Source organism: Oryctolagus cuniculus, chromosome 2, assembly GCF_051225735.1.
Source record: "Oryctolagus cuniculus isolate XC-2025 breed Fujian yellow rabbit chromosome 2, ASM5122573v1, whole genome shotgun sequence".
NCBI classification, from domain to species: Eukaryota; Metazoa; Chordata; class Mammalia; order Lagomorpha; family Leporidae; genus Oryctolagus; species Oryctolagus cuniculus.
In genome coordinates, this window is record NC_142868.1 from 57,353,611 (window position 1) to 57,378,289 (window position 24,679).

The 24,679-nt window shown below is 35.1% G+C and overlaps 1 protein-coding gene across 2 annotated transcripts in view; it reads right to left on the reverse strand.

The window, feature by feature from the left end:
• Positions 1 to 24,679, reverse strand: part of GLRA3 (glycine receptor alpha 3) — a 175,247-nt gene that overhangs the window by 37,524 nt on the left and 113,044 nt on the right. For both annotated transcript variants that reach the window (XM_051832426.3, XM_051832423.3), the window contains exons 6-7: positions 8,655 to 8,792; positions 3,860 to 4,074 (exon numbers count right to left, since the gene is read on the reverse strand). In XM_051832426.3, the coding sequence (XP_051688386.1) occupies positions 3,860 to 4,074; positions 8,655 to 8,792 (353 nt within the window). The remainder of the gene's footprint in view (positions 1 to 3,859; positions 4,075 to 8,654; positions 8,793 to 24,679) is intronic.

Here is a 24,679-nt window from a genome sequence, read left to right on the forward strand (position 1 = left end):
TACATGTGTTGAACAAAATGATGTACTAAGTAATATTCTTTATGCTATAAGAACAGAGATGAGGAAGAAAAATAATATCCATTATTAATGGTGTTTACATTCAGTGTAGGAAAACACAGAATAAATACAAACACATAATGTTAACAGAAATACTATAAAGAAAATACAAGGGGGTAATGGTCTAGAGATGGGCTGGGTAAAGGATCTTCCAGTAGATGGGGAGGGTCATGAAGAAAGAGAGTACGCAGATTGACTTATCTTGTTATTTATTTGATAGAAAAACTAGATATTTTCTGCTTCTAAATTATAACATATGTATCAATTTGAAAAAAAATAAATGCATGGAAATAATTGTCTTTAATATGAATATTTCAGATATTAATGCTTAGAAATTTTATTAGCCATACATTAAAACTTGTATATTTTGTAAATTTCTTTCTTCAAATTAAGCACTAGCCCAAAAATATGGTTAGAGGAAATACAAGACGAAATATAATTTTACCTTTAGAACAACATAATTTCTGAAACATGAATGTTGAAATATATATAGCACTTTCTGTGTGTTTCTGTGTGTTCTCCACTTCTCTCTGCTATTTTGTCTTTCATATATAGAGAGAAAACTTAAAAAAAAAAAGAGGAGCAAGTGTTGCAGTAGTGTGGAGCTACTAGTGGAAAGGCAAAAGGAGCTGGCTGATTCGTTTTCTCTGAGCATTAGGCATGAGGCAGTGAATCACACAGGCTACCGGTTATTGTGAGATTTGACATTCTGACATTTATCATCCTGAGGGTCACCCACCAGTGCCCTACTATGTCATGTACATACTAATGCTACTCAGAGGATTTAGAAAATGAAAAATGCTTCTAACACGGGATTTGTTTTCTACATAAATGTTCTTATTTTAAGATTTAAAATATAGCATAAAATTGTATAACGGAGCTAAATTATTTTGAAAAGATGAACTTGACTAATCCTTTCAGTCAAAGAAAGTGCAACCAAAGAGACTAAAGGAGTTTTAAAGGTCACACTGTTATATCTGATTTCTACTTCAGTTACTAGAGTTTATTGTCATCTCTTCAATAGGACATGAGACTCTTTCTCATTTTTAGCACTTACATGAACTGTAAAATAAATCTGAATGTCACTAGAAATGCTTTAAATGTGCATGCTGTTACACTTATGGGATTTTCTTTATATATTACCTTTTTTGACAGACTCAGTTAAGGTTAAATTATATTTGTGACCTTTCTCTCTCTGGTTTTGTGTGTGTGTGTTTGTGTGCTGAAGTATTTTGTATTTCTATAACATCATCTTTCATATAATCATAAACCTTCCGATTGTCTTTTTGTCTGGAGTCGAAGAGCTCTATTTATAACTTCAAACTGGAATCATGAACATAAAAAAAAGCCTCAACAGTGCATTTCAATACAGATTTGAGGACCAAGTTCTTCCTTCCATAGCAAAAGGACATATTTACACACATTTTTATTTTTTAGGGGATAATATTATGATTCCAGGATATGTATGTATGCAGTGAAAGGAGTTGAAGACATGTTTTAGGATAAATATTCTTAGAATTGCATATACATCTTTTATTTTTGAATCAGTTTGATGCCAAAGCTGCAGTATTATGGCATTAAAAAATTTAAGCTTTGTGATTTTATCATATGTTTTTCCTAATTTAATATTTAGGGAATACAAATATTGTGTGGATATCATATCAATTGGTATATTTCATTGAATCATACCATGTATGTGACAATGCACCCTTCTTTCACCAAATTATAATCATTATCATTAATCCCTCAGTTTGATATTGATATCTCTGTTTTCAAGACAAATATTACATATGTGTATACAGTGTTAAAATTGTTAAATTTTAGAACTAAAAAAAACCTTATAAAACAAAACACCTTTCAGGGACCTACTACTACTGCATACAAAATAAACCTAAACATTATCAAGGACTATAAAATTCTCCAGTATGTAGCCCCAGAATGACGGCCATTTTTTCTCACTCTGCTCCAAGAACACTGAAATTATACAATATTAAACACAACACAAGAAATTATTCAACCTTAAACATTTTCTGACAATGGGATGCATATGACACCCTTTTTTGTCCACCTAATGCAGGAGGTGCAGAAATGTAAAATTGCTCCAAGTTCCAACGATTGAATCACAAGTCTCTTGGTTTGGACTATTAAGTGTTTGATTTATCGTGATACTGTAGAGGTCAATATGATAGAAAATGAGAGGAATCTCAGCTGTGAAGGACTTCAAATGAGCTGTTTAAATTATATTCCTAGAGATTCTCTTCTCTGAATGTTATTTGACTAATTTTCCAATTCCTTCAAGTCCTACAAGATTTGCATTAACAGAAAGTTTGGACAGAGCAATAAACAGTTACCATAAATTAATGATTCATTGTTTCTATTTCCTAAGTTTAATTTTGTTTTCCTACCTGCTAGAAATTGTCACTAGATAAATAGTGATTGTTTCAATGGCAGGCATTTCAGGGTTCTTTTGTGAGGTTGAAAACAGCAGACCTTAAGGTGCATGGTTTTAGACATCTATTTTTAAATGCAAGCATGTTTTTCTAGTCATCGCATAATCAGAATTATATTATGCTACCATATTATATCATGTTTATCATATGTTCTATTATAAACAATTTTCTACATTTTTGAATGGCATCATCCAATAGGTTAATTCTTGTTTCTCTTGGGATTTTAGTGTATGCCTTCCTAAATTCTTTTTTTTTTTTATTAGGCAGAGTTAGACAGTGAGAGAGAGAGACAGAGAGAAAGATCTTCCTTCCATTTGTTCACTTCCCAAATGGCCGCTACAGCCAGCGCGCAGCGCCGAACCAAAGCCAGGAGCCAAGTGCTTCCTCCTGGTCTCCCATGCGGGTGCAGGGCCCAAGCACTTGGGCCATCCTCCACTGCTTTCCAGGGCCACAGCAGAGAGCTGGACTGAAAGAGGAGCAACCGGGACTAGAACCCGGAGCCCATATGGGATGCCGGTGCCACAGTTGGAGGATTAACCAAGTGAGCTATGGTGCTGGCCCCTGCCTTCCTAAATTCTAATCCAAATGATTATATATGCTCTACCTCTTACACCTGTCACAAAATTCAAGATATGTGGTCAACTTTTCTCTATATTTGAAGTTCGGAACTCAAAAGTTTCTGGGCCTCCATTCCCTGCACATTAGCAGGAAAGTGGATTGGAACTGCACGGTAGCCAGGACACTTACACAATATTTGTGGCAGTGTACTTTGTAGGATTTTTTTCTGGAGATAACTTTGGCAATACACATCAATGCTCAGAAGTTCTAGCTCCAAGAGCATATATGAAATATGTGTAAAACAGTATTTATATACATATATATGCATGTGTGGGTCTGCCTATAAACATATATATACCTATGTATGCATATATTTAATATTGATTGTATAAATACTCAATGTAGTGTTAGTCTTGAAATTGAAAAAGTAAATTATGGCATATGCACACAATGGAGTACTGTGCTACCTTTAAATCTACCAGGTAGAATCAAATAAAATAAATGTTTTTATATATTTTTAAATATTTAAAAATTATAGATACAAATAATTTCACAATGTACAAGACTATTACTGATATTTAAATAAATAACACAATGTGAAAAGCATATATCACTGCTCTGTATAATTTTTCATTCATCTATTTTAGTGTTTTGCAAGTTTTCTACTCTCTTTACATACTACTTTTAAAATCACTAATAAATAGTGAAATCCTTTTGAGAAATATCTGACATCAGAAAAAAAGATATTTTGAAGTATATGTGCAAGTCCATGTATGTTTTTCCAGAACACTTACCTTTGGTAAAGAAGCTCGTGATCCTGAACTCTGTGTGGTCATAGTCAGCACTGTGGTTATTCCCAATGCTACCCTGGCTGGAGCTGCATCCATGTTGATCCAAAATGAAACCCAGGACAGAATAACAATGAGGAGACTGGGAATGTACATCTGGATCAAATAGTATCCCATCTGTCGCTCAAGGTGGAATCTCACTTCTATACATGTAAACTTTCCTATTTGGTTGTAAATAAGTATAGTAATTAGTAAAATAGATCTTTGTTATGGCATCAAGTATCAATTTCATTTTCATAATAATTTTGTCTTAAAATATTTCATTATATTCTAACTCACATATTCAGGTTGGTCCCTGGAAAACATATTTTTTACTTTTCTTTCAGCATCTAGGTCAATGTAATGAAACAGTGTGCTCTTTGAGGAAATAATCCTTCACATTTGACTAGCACTTCAAATTTGACTAACTACTCCAAGATCTATTATTTCACTTGATTCTAATAATTGCTTCTGAGGCAGACTAAGGAAATGAATACTTACCACATAAAAATCTGTTCCATTGACTATTTCTGGTGCTGTAAAGTGTATAATTTAGAATCTAGAGCTATTTTTTCCATAGAACTTTATTTTTATTTATTTTAAAGTAAGTGTTAAGAAATAAATATGATCATAAATGAATAGTTCTGCAAGTAATAACACAAACAAATAACAAATATGTTATTTCCTATTAATAATTTTGTGAATAACAAAATCAAATAGGTTTAATTTGTTATATATACTTATGACTTTATGTTGCTATTATTTAGCTCTGTCATGGGATGTAATAAATAGCAGAAAAATTAATTTTTAATTAAACATGAAGTTGATGTTTCTGCTAATCTCCTGGTTCTACTCCCTCCTCTATTATCTCTATTACTTTATGTCATCTGTTATCTGTCCTTGCTCTCTCTCTGTTGCTCCCTCCTCCTTCCTTCTCTCTCTCCCTATCAAATAATTGAATATTTTTGAAAAGTTCCTCTAACTTACTCAATTCTTTCTTTTCTAAGATTTTAAAATTTATTTATTTGAAAGCAAAACATTTGGAAGGTGGTGAGTGAGAGCCAGAACAAGAGAGAAAGAAAGAGATCAATCTTTTATCTGCTGGTTTACTTCTCAAATGGCTGATGCAACCAGGGTTGTGTCAGAGAAAAACAAGAAGCCCTGGAACTCTATCTAGGTCTCCTTTGTGGGAGGCAGGAACCCAAATACATGGGCCATATTATGCTGTTTTCCTGCATTAGCAGGAGGCTGGATGGGAGTGGAGTAACTAAGACTAAGACCTGCACTCAAACTTTGAATTATGGTTGCCAAGTGGTAGCTTAACCCATTGCATCATGTTGTGGACCTCCAATTTCTGGTTTTATTCTATCTTCTATCTTCTAATTAATTTGGAAAGGTGAGATCAGAGTTAATCTTCTGCTCCTTAAGAACGATTCTCTGACCCAACAATGAAGAAAAGATATCAAAGAGCATATAAAGGAATATTGCTAATGTATGGCTAGATTGAGTCAAGTGGAAACCCATGATATCTTGGGCCACATGTGATTTCAGAGGTGATGCAAGAGCACTACCATTCATGAAGGATAGATTTGACTTCTGGACTTAGAAGTGTTATAAAGACATGTAAGCACTAGGAAATTTGGATTCCACTTTTAATGAATCTTATGAACATATTTAAAATGTTATTAAATGTAAATATTTTAAAATTTTCTTTTAAAATACTGAAATAAAGTGGAGCAAGAATAACTGAAATATTTGCTATAACTAACAATTCACTTAGTAATCTCATTATATAAGAAGTAACCAATCCTGACGACTGGTTATTTTGGATAACTTCTCTTATTTTATTGTGATTCTCAAGAAAAATACAAGCTATCATGTTTTATTGAAATATGTGTTTTTATGAGTAGTGCTGGGAAAGAAAAGTATATAGATTTATAGTCACATACACACAGTTCTTATGTGCATGTATGTGTGTGTGTATACACTGTTTACACACAGAATGCGTGTGATTACAAAGAGAAAAAATGTAAAAAATTCACCAATTTTTCATTAAAATAAAAATCAACAAAACCTCTCAGTTTGTGAAATTCATTTGTGGGTAAAAGCATTTTTTTTTTATTTGACAGGTAGAGTTATAGACAGTGAAAGAGACAGAGAGAAAGGTCTTCCTTCCCTTGGTTCACCCCCCAAATGGCCTCCAAGGCTGGTGTGCTGCTTCAATCCGAAGCCAGGAGCCAGGTGCTTCCTCCCAGTTTCCCATGCGGATTCAGGAGCCCAAGCATTTGAACCATCCTCCACTGCCCTCCTGGGACACAGCAGAGAGCTGGACTGAACAGGAGCAACCAGGACTAGAACCGGTGCCCATATGGGATGCCGGCTCTGCAGGCAGAGGATTAGCAAAATGAGCCACGGCACCAGCCCAGGGTAAAAGCATTCTTAAAATCAGTATATTTCTTTTTTTTTTTAAGAGAAGAAGATACTTATAAGTGTGTTTTTAGTGTTTTTCTCTTCTATTTTGCAATTGTCATGTTTGAGTCTATTATTGAAAAATAACTCAAAGTATTCTAATGTGTTTTAGGAGTAAGACTTTGGTGTCTGAAGCAAATTCACCACATATTTAATTGAAGACACTACCAGATACTTGGATTCTCTCGATAATTAGAGAAGACTATTATGCTTCAATCTCTTAGATCAAACAGTTTAATTCCCTCTGATATCATCTGAAAAACACCTGTTCAATTCTTTGCTTGTATCAGCCATTCACATATGTAAGATTATTTTTTCCTTTAAGATATAATAGCTTGGTAGGTAGCTCTACAGTATGCCAATCAAGGAGGGGTCTTTAGATGCTGCATCATAGAAATGTATCCCTAGTAATCCCTGCATCTCTTATTCTGGGTTAAAATGACATCTCCTTAAAACTAATCTCCACCTGGAACCTGTGAATGTGATCTTACTTAGAAATAAGATATTCATAGATATAGTCAAGTTAAAATGAAGTTATACTGGGTAAGTTGTGTCCCAAATTAGGTATTTCTGATGTCCTCATAAGGAGAGGAAAATTTGAACACAGAGACATGAGAATGAATGTCATGTGGCTATGGAGACTGAGACTAAAGTAATGCATCTAAAGCCAAGGATACCAGAAATAGGAATTATGAAAAGCAGGGAAGGATTCTTCCACAGAGTACTAGAGAAAGCAGGATCCTACTGACACCTTGATTTCAGAATGGGAAAAAATACATTTATGTTGTTTTAAGCCACCATGTCTGCAAATTGTCATATCAGCCCTAGCAAACTAATGCAACACTATAACCCACCTCTAGAGGCTTTTGTCAGTTTTTCTCTAAAAAGGGTTCATGATTGTGATTGCCCTAAAGAAGTTGAACAAGGGCATTGCTATTGACTTGCCTGTCCTTTATATTGTGCTGAGATATTAACCTTGGACTCCCTTATAAGTTAGATGTAAGCTTCATCTTTGAGTTAATGACAATGACTTTTTGATCAGATACTGTGAATTTGTTAAATTCTAGGGACTTTAAATAGTGAAAAGTCAGCTCATAGTTCTGAAAAATGCAGAATCCGTGATATAGCATAGTTACTATAATTAAATGATAGAAAGCAGTTGGTGCTAGCGGGAAGCCATGCACTTGCCACATTGGGCTGATGTCCCAAACAACACCTAGGGATGGAGTTTTAGTGGAATTCACAGCAATATATTATCTTAGAAACATATTAGTTAGAAAATATATTGGGAATAGCTCAACCAGTTGAAAGAAGTGAGCAGATGCGCAGATTTTGTAAAGTTAAAATGATCATATTGAGTTTCTCAGTCTTCGTATTTTCAAATAAATATATCTGATAACTACACTCAAGGGCAAAAGCTTCCTATGTCAGTGTGAGTATTAAGTGCTCAGATAAAAAATACCTCAAAATTCCTAAAAAATTTGGCAAAGGGAAAGTTTACAAAAATTAAAGTTGAACTACAAAGAAATTTCTTTTTGTGTGTGTGTGTGTGTTAGCAGATGTTTACAGCCCAAAAATGATTTTTAAAGATTTTACCACTCATATACAAACTAAAGGAATTCTTTTAAACATCACCTTGGTATACCTACATTAGTTCAGATTCTACTACTATAAAGAATACCCGAGACTGGGTGGCCATAAAGAAAAGAAATTTATTAGCTTATAGTTTTGAAGCTGCAAGAGCATGACATCAGCACCAGCTCAGCCTGGGTGAGGGCGCCCTTGTTCGGTCATAATATAGTGGAGAGGCGGAAAGGGAAACAGCCATTTGCAGGAGAAGGAAAGCTCAGGGGATGGCCCATTTTATAACAACTCATACGTATGAGAAGTAACTGAGGTCCTGCAAGAACGTCCCTTCTGAAGGCAGCACCTATGATCTAATTACCTCCCACCAGGTCCAACTTTTAAATCTTCCACTACCTCTGACATCATCACACTGAGAACCAAGCATCCAGTGCATGAAGGCTAGGGAGATATACTCAAACCATAACAGTAACTATGGGTTTCTCACAAAAAAAGTCTTAACATATATAACCGGGCCCATACAAGCCAGTTATATAACAATGTGCAATAAGGTAAAATATATATAAATTGAAAATACATCCATTTCATGTTCTATGACCATGACTGATCTATACACAGTTGAAATAATTAACCTAGCATTATACTCAAGAAACATCTGGATATCATAAAATCACAAGTTATAAGTATAAAGACAAGTTTCAATCCGTACCTGTATTGTAATGTTTAGTGCAATATCGTAAATCTTTTTCCTCTTTTAACAGAAATTGGGGTAAAGTGAGTCCTTCTGCCACTTGTACAGGTGCCTCATCTTGCCATTCAAAAATGAGATCATTCATTGTGTACCCAACTAGGCAAAACATAAAGAAAGTGCATTCAAAGGAAAGAAAGAAAAAAAATTATGTGTAGTCTCATCAGATGAGAAGATCTAACTCTATCATTTTAATATTGTACATTCAACTATGCATTGCCTAATTCCATTCCAAAAAGTTTACTGAAGTTTGTATATAACACTTCACAAATAATGCAAGAAAAAGAATCTATCTAAAAAATGTAATATGGCATGTAGAAACTTTAAGGTATATGCATGTATATACTCCTTCCATAGGATGGGCAGCTTCTGGATTACATCAGCAATCTTCATTTTGTTTCCACACCATTAAGTTTCCACGCACCTTCTTTCAAGTCACTGAAGATTCCTTCAACATAACTTGAAATTTTTATTGGTTAGAAAATGACTTAAACTAAAACATTTGTGAAAGGAAAACATCACCACCAAATGCATTTATTTATTTAATTATTTACTCTTTTAGATTAAAGAAATCTACTTATATGCTCATAATCAAAGTGATATTTAAATGCAAATATCTGTTATCCATCAAAAACAAGAGCACAAAGAAAATCCACACTGCATAGTTTGTGAAAGAGAAAATTATTGCACAAAATATCAGTTAAGGATAAAATTAACTAATGGATTTTGTAATATGTCAACAGCCTCTGATAAATTAAAAGACTTATTTCTGTATGAGCGTGATCTGTGATAAGCAGAATTTTCTCCTTTCTTCCTTTTTAGTGAAAAACTATTGAGATGTATGTTAAAGCTACTGCAGAGACAGAATCAAAAGTCAATAGGACCCGTGGGGCAGGATTTCTGTTATTCTGATAAATGAGTTCATTGGTGCACAATTACCATGAAAGTAGAAAGAGAGAGAAAACATGTTGTAGCCTCTGAAGTAAGATGTCAGGCAAAGCAAGGAGAAACTGTAGGTCTACAAAGCATCATGCAAGGGAACTTGTTTCATGTAAATTTTCCTGGAAATAACCTTTTATTTAAGGGAAAGAGACTTGAGTGATTAGAAATAACTAGCGTGAACCAGGGTAGCATGAACAGAACATAGGGTGGAGAAGGGAACTGATCACTCCTACCCTCCTCAATAACTGGAAGGAATCTTCCAGAGATAGCCAGCGGAATGAGTGCCTTGTATCTTCAGAAGAGGGGTCTATGACATGTACTTAAGCTTCATCTGAGTTGGACCTTACAATAAGGCAGGACCTGCATCTAAAGAATGTGAGGATAGCAAAACACTTCAAGAAAAAGAAACAGCAAAATTATTTGAAAGAAATGCCTAAACTTTAAGGTTTATAATAGAAATAGTAATAGTTTCATTTATCTAGAACCTGATTTGTACAAGAGCAAATGAAACAACAGATAAAAAACAACAGGTAAGCAGAAATAAATAGATTAATACAAGTTATATAATTTTTAGAATTCAGCTTGAAAAAATGACTTTTAAAAATGTTCTGTAGGAAACAAAGAGCAATTGAAATCTTTTGAGCAAGGGAATGATATAACAAAAATTATGTTTTAGAATAAAGCATTATCCTTTCATGTGATTTGCAAGGTCAAAGTTACTTTCATAATCATGGCAAGACATTATCTGCCTTTATTCATTGTGTTAACCTTTGCTCTGATGTTGAAAAACCAATGGTAGGTGAATTTTAGTCCTTTAGCACAAATTAAGGCACCAAATTGTGCTGCTGCTTATTCTATTCCTTACTGCCATATCTCTAAACAGGATGCCACTTTTATTTATCAATGTCCTTGACAACTCATGAAGCAGTAAACATCCTCAATAAAATCAATGCCACTTTATTTAAACAATACTTGATCCTGGATGGAGTAGTAACAGTTACTAGATTTATTAAATGTTGATCATTTGTAAAGATCTCAATATCCTGTACTTCCACATGGCATGTCCACATAAGGCACATCAGTGAGTTGCATGCTTTAATTCAACAGTTCTTTCGAGGAAATTCACCAGTGTTATGAAGTTGCAAATTGAACTAGCTGGCATTTCTGTGAAACAGCATTTTTATTTTATATATATATATATATATTTAAGATTTAATTATTTTATTTGAAAGGCAGAGTTACAGATAGGCAAAAGCAGGCAGCGCGCGCGCATGAGAGAGAAAGGTCTTCCATCGGCTGCTTCACTCCCCAGTTTGCTGCAATGGCCGGAGCTGCACCAATCTGAAGCCAGGAGTCAGGAGCTTCCTCCAGGTCTCTCACTCAGGTGCAGGGGCCTAAGGACTTGGGTCATCTCCTACTGCTTTCCCAGTTCATAGCAGAGAGCTGGATTGGAAGTGGAGCAGCCAGGACTAGAACTGGCACCCATATGGGATGCTGGCACTGCAGGTGAGGTGGCGGCCTTACCAGCTAGGCCACAGTGCCAGCCCCAGCATTTTTATTTAAAAAAAAGTTTGAAAATTGTGATTACTATGTATGGATGTTTAGAAGGACATTTTCTTGAAAATGGAGAAATGAACCTACCATGTCAATGAAAACAACTGAAAGTATTTGCTTTCAATGGTAGATTTTAAACTTTCAATCAAAATTGTAATTTTTGAGAAGTATTAGAACAGCTTCCCACAACATAAGGGTTTTTTGATGAGCTATATGATAACATTAACAGATGTTAACTTCTGCTATTATACAATGAAATATATCAATTGTTTGGAAGATCTGGATATTGAATTAATATTTTCCAAATGACCAAAGTATAATTTTAAAAAATCACATTTATATAAAAAATTCATTCAAGGTAAAAGATAGTCAAATTAATTCTACTTTAAAAATTGATAAAGATGTGGTTTCCAATTTCATATTCATTCACTAATCCTTAGGACACTATTGTTTTCAGATACTTTAGATATCTCTTGAGAAAGTAAAACAAAGCAACCTCTCATTCTTTTGTATTGTCCCTCCAGAAATATAACTCAGAGGAAATTCTTCAGTTGATCATTTTATCAAAATTGGGACTTAATCTAATTAATATTCATATTTATAGAAAAATAAGCAGCTAAAAATATTCAGGTTCTAGTCTACAACACAGATGTCTATGCCACAGTTGTAAAATCTCACATCTCATGTAATTAGGAATGCTTGCTTTGACCATCTTATAAAATACCTTTCCTCCCATCTGTTCTCATTATTTGTTTCTTGTGATTTTCCTTAGTAGTTATCCTTACCTTATAACTCATTTATTATTACAAAAGAGATTTATTATCTTATTGCCAAATTTTTTATTACTTAGATTTTTTAGCACCTAAAATAGTATGTAGCATATAGCAGGTGCTAGAAAATTTGAATTGAAAATAGAGAAGGGAAAAGGAGGAAGAGAGGGTGTTTGTGTGTGTTTGTGTTTGTATATAATGAGTTTATGTTGGGTTTCATTGAACTTAAGATACCAGCAGGAGACACAGGTGTTGATGTTAACAAATTTAAAATTGTCTTAGATGAAGGGTACTCTTAACATTTCATGCAAAAAATGGAATTAAAAGGTAAGTTTATTTTAGTACAAAATGTTTTGAAATTCACCCTACTTTTTTAATAATACACATTTTCAATAATTTGTGAAGGCCCCATGTCTGTTTAAAGTAGTTGAAAACATGAACCTATATTTTATTTTATTTTTGCTGTAGTTAAACACCTTGAATACTTTTTTTAAAATGTTTTTTACTGTAAGTTTTAATGGATTTATATAGTTCACAGATAAAATTCCTTTTTAAAAATTCTTATAGGGCTATTTATTTTTATTATTTTTAATTTTTAATTTCATTTTTATTTTTCTATTTCATTTTTTAAAGATTATTTATTTGAACATCTGAATTACACAAAGAGAAAGACAGGCAGAGAGAGAGAGAGAGAGAGAGGTCTTTCATCCATTGGTTCACTCCTCAAATGGCCACAATGGCTGGGGTTGCATGAATCTGAAGCCAGGAGCCAGGAGCTTCTTTTAAGTCTCCCACATAAGTGCAGGTGCCCAAGGACTTGGGCCATCTTCCACTGCTTTTCCAGGCCACAGCAGAAAGCTGGATCAGAAGTGGAGCAGCCGGGAATCAAAACTGGTACCCATATGGGATGCTGGCATGCAGGCAGCGACTTTACACAATACGCCACAGCACCAACCCCTTATTTTTCTATTTCTAATTTTATTTTTTGCTTTTATTTTATGATCATAAGTTTAAACTTACAATAAGTAAATAGTTCAACTAGTAGTATGAAGAAAAGCAGAGACAAGAGCTGTGAATAGTCATCAAGTCTCAAAATGTGAATTTCACTCCAATACATTACCTTTTAGATACTCTATTAGTTACCACAGATCAGGGAAAATATATGGTATTTGTCATTTTAGGACTGGCTAATTTCATTAATTATAATGGTTTCCAGTTGCATCCATTTTGCTACAAAAGACAGGATTTCATTTTCTTTTTACAGTTGAGTAGTACTCCATAGTGTATATATAAAATAATTTCTTTATCCAGTAACAGTTGATGGACATCTGGGTTGATTCCATATCTTAGCTATTGTGAATTGAGCTGTAATAAACAAGGGGGTACAGATAACTCTTTCATATGCTAATTTCTTTTGGTTTGCTAAATTCCAGGCTGAATCATATGTTAGGATCTATATTCAGATTTCTGAGGCATCTACGAACTATTTCCACAATGGCTGTATCAGCTTATATTACAATCAACAGTGGATTAGGGTACCTTTTCCCCCACATCTTTGCCAGCATTTGTTGTTTCTTGACTTCTGTGTCAGAGCCATTCCAACCAGGGTGAGGTGAACCTTCATTATGGTTTTGATTTGCATTTCCCTGATGGCTAGTTACCTGGAGTATTTTTTCATGTGTCTGTTGGCCATTTGAATTTCCTCTCTTGAAAAATACCTGTTCATGTCCTTTGCTCATTTCTTAACAGGATTGTTTTGTTGGTGGTGAATTTCTTGAGCTCTTTATGGATATTAATCCTTTATAAGTTGCATAGCTTGCAAATATTTTCTTCCATTCTTTCAGTTGCCTCACCACTCAGCTGACTGTTTCTTTTGCAGTGCAAAAGCTTCTGATTTTGATGTAATACCATTTATCAGTTTTGGCTTTTATTGCCTGAGTTTCTGGGTCTTTCCATAAAAGTCTTTGCCTATGCCAATATCTTTCAATTTCCACAATGTTCTCCAGTAATTTGATGGTATCAGGTCATAGATTTAGGTCTTTGATCCAATTTGAATGGATTTTATTGTAAGAAATAAGGCAGGAGTCTTGTTTCATATTTCTGTACATGGAGATCCAGCTCTCCCAATAGCATTTGTTGAAGAGACTGTCCTTGCCTCAGGGGTTGGTTTTAGCTCCTTTGTCAAAAATAAGTTGGCTGCGGCCGGCGCCGTGGCTCACTAGGCTAAACCTCCACCTAGCTGCGCCGGCACACCGGTCCAGGTCGGGGCGCCGGATTCTGTACCAGTTGCCCCTCTTCCAGGCCCTCTCTCTGCTGTGGCCCGGGAAGGCAGTGGAGGATGGCCCAAGTACTTGGGCCCTGCACCCCATGGGAGACCAGGAAGAAGCACCTGGCTCCTGGCTTCAGATCAGCGCAGCCCGCCAGCAGTGGCTGCCATTGGAGGGTGAACCAATGGCAAAAGGAAAACCTTTCTCTCTGTCTCTCTCTCTCTCACTATCCACTCTGTCTGTCACAAAAAAAAAAAAAAAAAAAAAAAAAAAAAAGTTGGCTGTAGATGCATGGATTGATTTCTGGAGTTTCTATTCTGTTCCATTGGTCCACATGTCTGTTTTTGGGCCAGTGCAAGGCTATTTTGATTATAATTGCCCTGTAGCATGTCCTGAAATCTGGTATTGGGATGCCTCCAGCTTTGTTTTTGCTGTGTAAGATTACTTAGCTATTCAGGATATCTTGTGTTTCCTCATGAATTTTATCACCTTGTTGTTATTTTGATTGGGATTGCATTGAATCTATAAATTGCTTTTGATAGTATGGACATTTTGATGGTATTGATCCTAAAATCTATGAACATGGAAGATTTTTTCTTTTTTTATGTCTTCTTGTATTTCTTTAATGTTTTCTAATTTTCATCATAGAGGTCTTTGACATTTATTCCAAGGTATTTATTTTTTTTTTTGTAGCTATTGTGAATGGAATTGATTTTAGAAGTTCTTTCTCAACCATGGTATTGTCTGTATATGCAAAAACTATTGATTTTTGTGTGTTAATTTTATATCCTGCCACTTTAGCAAACTCTTCTATGAGTTCCAATAGTCTCTCAGTGGAGTCTTTTGGATTGCTATGCATGGACTCATTTCATCTGCATTAGAAATACTTTCAATTCCTTCTTTCCAGGACTGTTGTTAAGGCTTCCTCCACATTTTTTTATTTGATCTACTGAATTCTTCATTTTTAATATTTCATTTTGATTTCACTTTTAAGATCTCAATTTCATTGGAAAAATTTTCATTCATGTAATGTATGGATTTCTTTAATTCATAGATTTGCTTCTGATTCTCCTGAGTAATCCTGTGATTCATCTTCTGAATTCTGTTTCCAGCATTTCCTCAATCTCTTCATCCTCACATTATAAATTTGAAATATTCTTGTGTTCCTTTGTGGGTGTCATGTTGCCTTCCTTATTCTTGTTTCTTGAATTTTTGCATTAATTTTTAGCCATTTGTGAGATACTTTTTGGTTTTTCCTCTGATGGCTTCTATCTTTGAACTATGCCTCTGTGGCTTAGTGGAATGTCTGCACTTTGAATGAATTCCTTGAGGTGTGTGCTGGGTATAGCCAGGGAGCTCTGGTAGTGCTTCAGGGTGGGGTGCATATCCAGGTTGGGTGTGGTAGATCTCCTCTTTATTAATAGAACTGGGGGAGTGGTCACCTCATTTGGTGTGATCACACCCTTATCTCCTTTCCTTCTAGGTGATCATCACCTGGGTATTAGCCCCCAGTGGATGCAACACTCACCTGCACTGTTGCATGAACTGCACAAATGTTCTGTGCAGTCCTCACTCTGAGCACAGATTTCACTTCAGTGACCTACTCCTTGTGGAGCCATACACAGTGATTGACCAGAGATACAGCTACATCCTGTACCCTATTGTGTTACTGCAGAGTTCCCTTAGTCTCTGCACACAAGGCTTCCACACAACCACTGGGTACGGAGGGTCTGTTCCAGCCTGTCCAATCCACAGAGAGACAGATATTCTTCAAGCCATCTGTCTAGGCCTAGTGCTCCACCTAGGCAAATTGAGCCTCAGAGCCTGGGGTATGCAGGGGGCACCTTACAGTCTTATGTAGGTGCCTAAACCCCGTCAATCCTCCTAGCCAGGCTCAACGTCAGTGGGGATCCACACAAATACACCAAGAGCTACTAATGGACTTATATTTTAAAAATGAGGTCAGTATTGGAGATATAGTTTTGGTAGTCACTTCTACTTAGAGAAGATAATTAAAATTAAAGAATATCTAAATTTAGGGGCCAGTGCCATGGCTCACTTGGTTAATCCTCCACCTGTGGTGCTGGAATCCCATATGGGCCCTGGGTTCTAGTCCCATTTGCTCCTCTTCCAGTCCAGATCTCTGCTGTGGCCTGGGAAAGCAGTGGAGGATGCCCCAAGTGCTTGGGCCCCTGCACCTGCATGGGGGACCAGGAAGAAACACCTGGCTCCTGGCTTCGTATCGGCATAGCGCCGGCCGTAGTGGCCATTTGGGGAGTGAGCCAATGGAAGGAAGACCTTTCTCTCTCTGTCTCTCTCTCTGTTTGTAACTCTACCTGTCAAATAAATTAAAAAAAGAATATCTGAATTTATCAAGAGATAGTACATAAAATAAATTTTAAAAGGTATAAAAGTATCTTAGAAAAATCCTTAGAAAGCTGAGGGCAGAAATGTAATAACCAGAATAGAAAGCTAAAGAGTTATGTTTTAGCTACATAGAAGTAAGAATATCTAATGGAATTGTCTGACCACAGAATTGGTAAAATATTTTCCTCGAGCAAAGACTGGAAAATTATTTGCCAGCTATATTATAAAAGATTTAAAAAATACTTAAGGTATGCATTTTTTTTCCTATATACAAATTCAGGAACATGGTGATAGTTTCCACCCTACCTTCCCTCCCGCCCTTTCTTATTTTTTACAAAGATCTATTGAGTTTATTCAAATGTATGAACTTGGGAAGAGTGTTTGGCACAGTAGTTAAGATGGTACTTGAGACATCCATATTACATATTAGGGCACCTGGACTTGAGTCCTGACTCTGCGTCCAGTTCCAGCTTTTTGCTAATATGCACTCTGGGAGGCAGCAGGTAATTACTCAAGCACTTGGGTCCCTGTCACCCATGTGGAAGTTCTTCATCAGGTTCTGGGTTCCTGGATTCATCCTGGTCCAGTCCCAGCTGTTGGGACTTTCAGGAAATGGACTAGTAGGTGGAAGATCTCTCTGTCTGTTTCTTTCTCCATCTCTTTGCCTTTTAAATAAAGTAAAAATAAATAAAAACTTCAGAAAGAAAAACAGATGAACTCCAAGACCTTTCCAAACTTATTTTTTGATGTAGTCAGATATACTGTTATAGATGTGTTTAGATGAAATGTAATAAAAAATAAGAAACAGTTGCCATTATTATAGAAACAGAGAGGTTGATCAAATGAATCAAAGATGAAACTTAGAGTAGAGTGAAGCACAGATAAATATTTAATAATTGTGCTAACTGCATGTAGCATGGTAACGGTGGTGCAACATCAAAAATCATAGTGTGACTATCTGTGAGGCTTGGAAACAACACGCTGACAGAACTTGAGAAATGCAGAAAATGTCTCTGGATCCTGCCTTTATTGAGGGGCATCTTCCGGGATACTGTGGAATGGCCAATGACAAAAAACAACGGCCAATATTCAGCATCTGGTAGTGGCATGGTGTCCATAGGAAAGCAACAACATGGCAATTATAGTCCAGTAGACTCAGGTTTAAAAATTCCACAGATACACTGTTGTGTAACACTATGGGGGAAAGGATATCTGAAGAATTTATGTTATGCTTGCAATCATAACTATAGTAAATAGATTTTCTTTTCACATTATGCCTAAGAAAAATCAATTGTCAACTTAATGGTTAATCAGACCAACCTTTAATTCAATAGATAAAAAATTCTAGCAGGGGTTAACTGATGACTAGTATTGTAATATTTCAGGTAAGGATTAATTTGTGACCAATAAGTCCAACACTGAAGGGCTCACCACCTGATCAGGAGTCTATAGCCACCAAATCTAACAGTGTAGCATTAATCCAAAGGAACCATGACGTAACCAGTTTCAATTTAACTTTTTGCAATCAGTTTCACTCATTATCCTCCTTAACTTCACTCATTATCCTCCTTAACCTCCCTCAATTACCCCTTACTTTTTTTAGAAATTCCTCTTGCTAATCTGAAAATCAGGGAGAAAGTACTTTTTGGAGACACAAGTATTTGTTTTTCCCTCAAGATTGCTAGCCTCTTGAATAAGCATGATTTCTTTGCATTAACTTTTGTCTCTGGTAAATTGACTTTCCAGCAATGAGCAGGGAGCTTGAAATGCAATTATCTATAATTCCTTTTAAAAATTATAGTTTTTTGGATACAGATATCTTAGAAAAACATTGGATATATACTTAAATAAGTCCTCATACTTTGAAGTTTAAATGTATTAAATAAACAAATAATATTCTCAAGAGGATTGCAAAGTTTGAAGAAAAGAATTCTAACTTTTCTTTGGATTCCTCCAACCCTCCAATAAAATTATGCAATTTTACAATTTCACATTTTCTCCTCATGTCATTAGATAAGAATTTAGGCCATTTTGGAAAATCTTGATTTAATTATCTTTATTTATGTGTACATATAAAATATTGAGAGTGGTCCAAAGATATCTGGTGATCTAAAGCTACAATCATTTAGAAATCTAATTATGCATCATTAGGTAATCACAAATTAGAACAAAACACCAGTCATACCTAGCACAAAGGTTAAAAGTCAAAACTGACATCGACTGCTGGTGAGAATGGGGAACAATTGCTGGTGGAACTGCAAAAGTGGTATAGCTACTCTGGAAGAGAGTTTGGCATGTCTTACTAACCTAATATACTCTTACTATACAAACAGGGAATTATGCTCATTGGTATTTACACATAGGAGTTGAAAACACAACAATACAAAAACCTGCACACCGATATTTAGAGCAAATTTATTCATAATTTTCATAACTTGGGAACAACTGAGATGCCTTTCCATAGGTTAATGGATAAATTGTTATATCCAGACAATGGAATATTATTCAATGCAAAAAAAAAAAATGATCCCTGAAGCCATGGGAAGACATGGAGGAATCTTAAAGGCAAATTTCTTTTTGAAAAATAGATTTATTTTATTTATTTGAAAGATAGAGAGAGATGTGGAGACAGAAAGAGAGGTCTTCCATCACTCCCCAGATCTGAAGCCAGGAGCCAGCAGCTTCTTCCAGGTCTCCCACATGGGGTCAGGGGCCCAGTGACCTGGGCCATCTTCTACTGCTTTTTCAGGCCACAGCAGAGAGCTGGATCAGAAGAGGAGCAGCAGGGAATAGAACCTGCATCCATATGGGATGCCGGCGCTTTAGGCCAGCACTTTTAACCCGCTGTGCCACATTGCCAGCCCCAAAGGCAAATTTCTAAATGAAAGAAATCAATCTGGAAAGGTTATACACTGTAGGATTCTAATTATATGTTATTCTGGAAAAGGCAAAATTATAGAATCTGGAGAAGGAGAAGAATTGTGATTGCCAGTGTCAGAAACTCTGTCCACATCTGTCACATGGGTGACAGAGACCCAAGTAATTGGACTACATTTCACAGCCTTCCCAGGAATAATAGCAGTAAGTTTTACTGGAAGGGAAATAGTAGGGACTTGAACAAAGCATTGCAAGCAGTACTTAACATGCTGTATCACAATGCCAGCCCTAATAGCTTGTCTTTTAATTCCATGTTTTCATGAATTTTTTGAAGTACCTTCCTATGAAGGAAGAACTTATTAGAACGAACATATATTTAAGTTACAATGAGTTTAGAGGTTTATTAGTAAATTGTAGATTCACATTTAGTTTTAAAACTAAATGAGAATATTTGGTTTAGTTATTGCAAATGTTATTAGCAGAAAGAGAGAGAGAGATTTCGAGTTTGACCTAGTTAGCAAATGCTTATGTTCTTAATCAGCAGTTGGAATTTAAACAGCAAAAGGAAAAACATGCTCACTGTTGGCACATGCTGACATATTGCTAGGAGAAATATTACTCAAGTAAGTTTTATTGAACTGACAAGGAACAACTGCTATGTCAAAATGTATTTATTTAAAATATTTTTATTTATAATTCATGCAATTTAATTTGAATTCTTTTACCATAAATCAGGCTGTTACATATGATTTCATTTAAATTTCAAGCCTATTAAATATTAAATATTTTCTTAGTAATTACACTTTTTCTAAAACTCTCTGATAAAATGGACCTATAACCATCATCTTAGATATACTTTGGCTAAATTTTTTCTTGGAAGACCAGAGGCACTTGGTTTTCAATCATAGATTTAAGCTCTCCTCTTTTTTTTATTTTGGATAAGATACCTTGTGACTGCTAACTGCTCTTCTAAAATGGCAACCATACCAATAACTACTCATATTTTTCAAAACCTCAGAAAATTTTCACACATTTAACATACAGTATTTAAAATGCTTTTAAATCACAACTAAAATCAGAAAAGAAGCTTTGAGTCAATTTTCTTGAGAAAAAGGTGTTGTGATTGATCAGATTTCTCCTTTAGCCATGGTTTCAAGAGGGGTCTGCCTGACCATCTCTTTGGAGTAAACCATGTTGCTGGAAATGTTACTTGTCTGCCTCTGAAAATATTAGATCTGTGCATATTTAAGAAATAATCCATTCACAAAGACATTTTCAGCCAAATCAGTTTGGCAGTATCTAAATTGTTCTGATGCTTTCAGTAGAAAACTAAAAACACTATTATAATCCTTTAGCTTGAGGTTTTTGACTCCTGCTATTTCAGTATCACTATTCATTCACAAGAACTGGAAGCTGAGTCAATCCTAGGGAAAAAAAAAATCCCATATGAAAGCCTACTTCATGGGCCGACACCATGGCTCAGCAGGCTGATCCTCCACCTGAGGTGCCGACATCCCGTAAAGGCACCAGTTCTAGTCCCAGCTGCCCCTCTTCCAATCCAGCTCTCTGCTATGACCTGGGAAAGCAGTATAAGATGGCCCAAGTGCTTGGGCTCCTGCATCTGCATGGGAGACCAGGAAGAAGCACTTGATTCCTGGCTCCAGCCGTTGCAGCCATCTGGGAGTGGACCAACGGAAGGAAGACCTTTCTCTCTGTCTCTCCCTCTCACTGTCTGTAACTCTACCTCTCAAATAAATAAATAAATAAAAATCTTTAAAAAAAAAAACAAAATCCATTTCAGATTCTTATTTCTGAAAACATTTGAAGAGTGCCATTATGAACTGGTATTCATAATGACATAAAATTCAGATTTTAATGTGATTAGGTAGCTTAAACATTTAGGAAATGAAATTATAAAATTTTAATATAAATTCAAGATGAATTTGAAATATATCACTAAAATACTTTCATTTACATGCTCAACAGAAGTAATCAGCATGGTAATGGACAGATTTCAAACACAGTAATTCACATAGTCTAATAAAAACTGATGTGCGTTAGCCTTTATAGGAATCTCTATATAACTTCAAATGATTTATTATTTCATAATTTGCCATATAATTACAGCTACATTGTCCCTTTCAGGTTTCCTAGCAATTATAATTACTTTAAAAATATTTGTTATTAAAGCTAAACAAAAATGATTACCAAATTAGACAAAAGTTAGCTGACGTTTTACTTGCAACTAAATCTTATGATATCAAATACATCTAAAATTAAAATGTCATTTGTGCAAAAAAAGATATAATTAAAAGTGAGGAATTATATTTGATTCTCTTTCACCCAAAATAGTATATAGAAAATAATTTCACCTAAAATTGTATATAGACATCAGTGATGAATCTGAAAAAAACAGATTTATAGGATGATTAATACAGTTATGAGAACTACTATAATAATAAAAAGTTACTTAAGTTAGTATGTTTTCAAATGGTATATCCTGTTGATTGAATTGTTGCATCAGGAAGGCTTACAATTGAAGTATACAAGCCTTAAATTGTTTATAGCAAATAAATGATAAATTCATAACTCTATTGCCATTAAATTCTGTTTACACTCGTTACCAGATAAATTAAAATGTGTTAAAGATTTCATAAAATTATTTGTTAAATCATCCAATTTTATCATAAACTACATTCCCAAGATATTTTTCTTGGTGTTCTAATTCATGATTTGCTAATTAAATGATAATATATTTTAGTTAAACATGAAAGACTAAAGAATTTTTGCATAGAAAGGATATATCATAGCTATTTTTTCATGGAAATGACAAAATATCAGTGATTATAATTATGTTAGAGATGAAGGCTTACTTTACAAATGATGATGTTAACTACATCCAGTAGTCCTGACTACTCAGCTATATTCCATAATTTCAAAAGTAGCTATGTAGGGAAATTTTGTGACAATTAGTAACATAGAAAAAAGTCACTGCTCATAGGAAACATTGTAACTTGGTGTATTTTTTATCATTTTTATGTTTAAAAACAAATGCAGAGAACCCTCATTTTTATAGAGACCTCTATTATTTTTTTAATGTAATTTATGTGCGAGCCAGAGAAAGAATGATTTCCCACTCACAAGTTTACTCCCCAATGGCCCACAATAGCCAGGGCTGGGACAGAACAAAACTGAGAGACTAAGAGCCTGAACTCAATTCAGGCCCTTCATGTGTGCTACCAGGACCCATTCACTTGGGCCCTCATCTACTGCATCCGAGGGAGCACATTAGCAGGAAGCCGTAATTGAGAGTGGAGTTGAGACATAAACTCATGCACTCTGATCTGGAGTATGGGTGTCCCAAATGCCACCTTCATTGTTGGGTCAAATATCTATCTCTGAGGCCAGCACTGTGGAATAGAGGGTAAAGCTGCTGCCTGTGACACCGGCATCCCATATGGCCACTAGTTTAAGACCTGGCTGATCCACTTCCTGTCCAGCTCCCTGCTAATGCACCTGGGAAAGCAGCAGAGGATGGCCCAAGTGTCCATGCCCCTGTACCCATGTGAATCTCCAGCCTCCTGGGTTTGGCTTGGCCTAGCCCTGGCCATTGTGGCCATTTGGGGAGTGAGTCAGTTGATGGAAGATCTCTCTCTCCCTCTCTCTCTTCCTCTTTCTGTGATTCTGACTTTCAAATAAATAAATAAATCTTTTAAAAATGTCTACTCCTATAATCATTATTTCCATTCAGCAATGTTTAGTAGGCCTAAGGACTGGAAATGATATGACTCTCCTTACTGTGACCAAGAAAAAGCAATTTGGCAGAACTTTTTTTTCCATAATTGCATTTGTATTTTTCATTCTACTATTAACAAAAATAAATCAACAAATTATTCTAAACAAGCCAGGGAATACTGATAATATAATTCTAAAGAAAAAGGCCCCTTGGGATTTCTGAGAGATTATAAATTTGAGTAAGCATTCTCTAAGTACTTTGGAGACTTCAAAATCTTTTGAAATCTGAGTGGGATGCTCATTACATAACCAGTAAGAATTCATTGGTAGGGAACCATGAACCCGGTTGCCTCAGAACAAAAGATATAAAGTAAGCAACCAAAGCAATTGCCAGTATGATTCATACTTCCTAGGTTTTGACCTCAGTATAGAACACTTCTGAGGTTTACCTCTACAATACTTGTGGCCTTCTAATTTTTTTAGGATTATTTTCTCTAAAGTTGCATTCACACATTTTTTTCTCATTTTCATGTTCTCATTTTTTTTAATTTGGCTGACTTTCCTTTTATAATCATTACAGAACATTCCTATATCTTTATTTACCTAATTGGTTTTATTTTACTCTTGATCCTTTTTTGGTGAATATACTGGGTTTCTGGATGTTATCTTCTGAATTTTATCTTTTAGATTTATCATCCTGTATATTAGAGAATAATCTTTTAAATCTTTTTTTTAAGAATTCAGAAGAATTTTGCTATCTTCTAATGTAATTCACTTATCTTACAAAACAGAAGAGTGAGCTGCTGAAATATTAATGGTTTATATAATTTGTATAGTTTCTTAATGAAAGACTTAAGGATATAATGCATTTTTCTGAGTTCTTCCTCTTGTATAAGTAGCAGCTGATGTACTGTATCATTCAAGGGATCATGGAGTTGGAAGCTGGAGTCATCTCTAGGGAAAGCACCACACAAGTTTTGAACCAATGTGCTATGGAAATGACATTTGGTTCAGGTGAAAAAACTGAGAGTTAAAAGAGTTTTTTGGAGGAAATAAAGAAGAAAGAAAACAGTGACAGTAATAAAGCATGGCAAATGGCTAAATCACAGGAAAAAAACACTGAAATCCTTTAACTTATAAGTGATCTTCTGTATTCAAAATAGTCTACTGAACCTAATGGTTGCTATTCAGCAAAACAAAGCACAGCAAATATTGGCAAGGACGTAGAGAAATTAGAACCTCTGTGCACTGTTGGTGACTGTAAAATGGTGCATCTGCTATGAAAAACAATTAGGCAGATCCTTGAAAAGTTTAAAATGAATCATCTTATTATCCAACAACTTTATTTCTGGGTACATATCTAAAAGAATTGAAAATCAACAAGAGGATATTTGTACATCCGTGTTCACAACATCATTAATCACAGTCATCAAAATCTGGAAGCCTTACAAGTATTCATTGACAGAGGAATGGA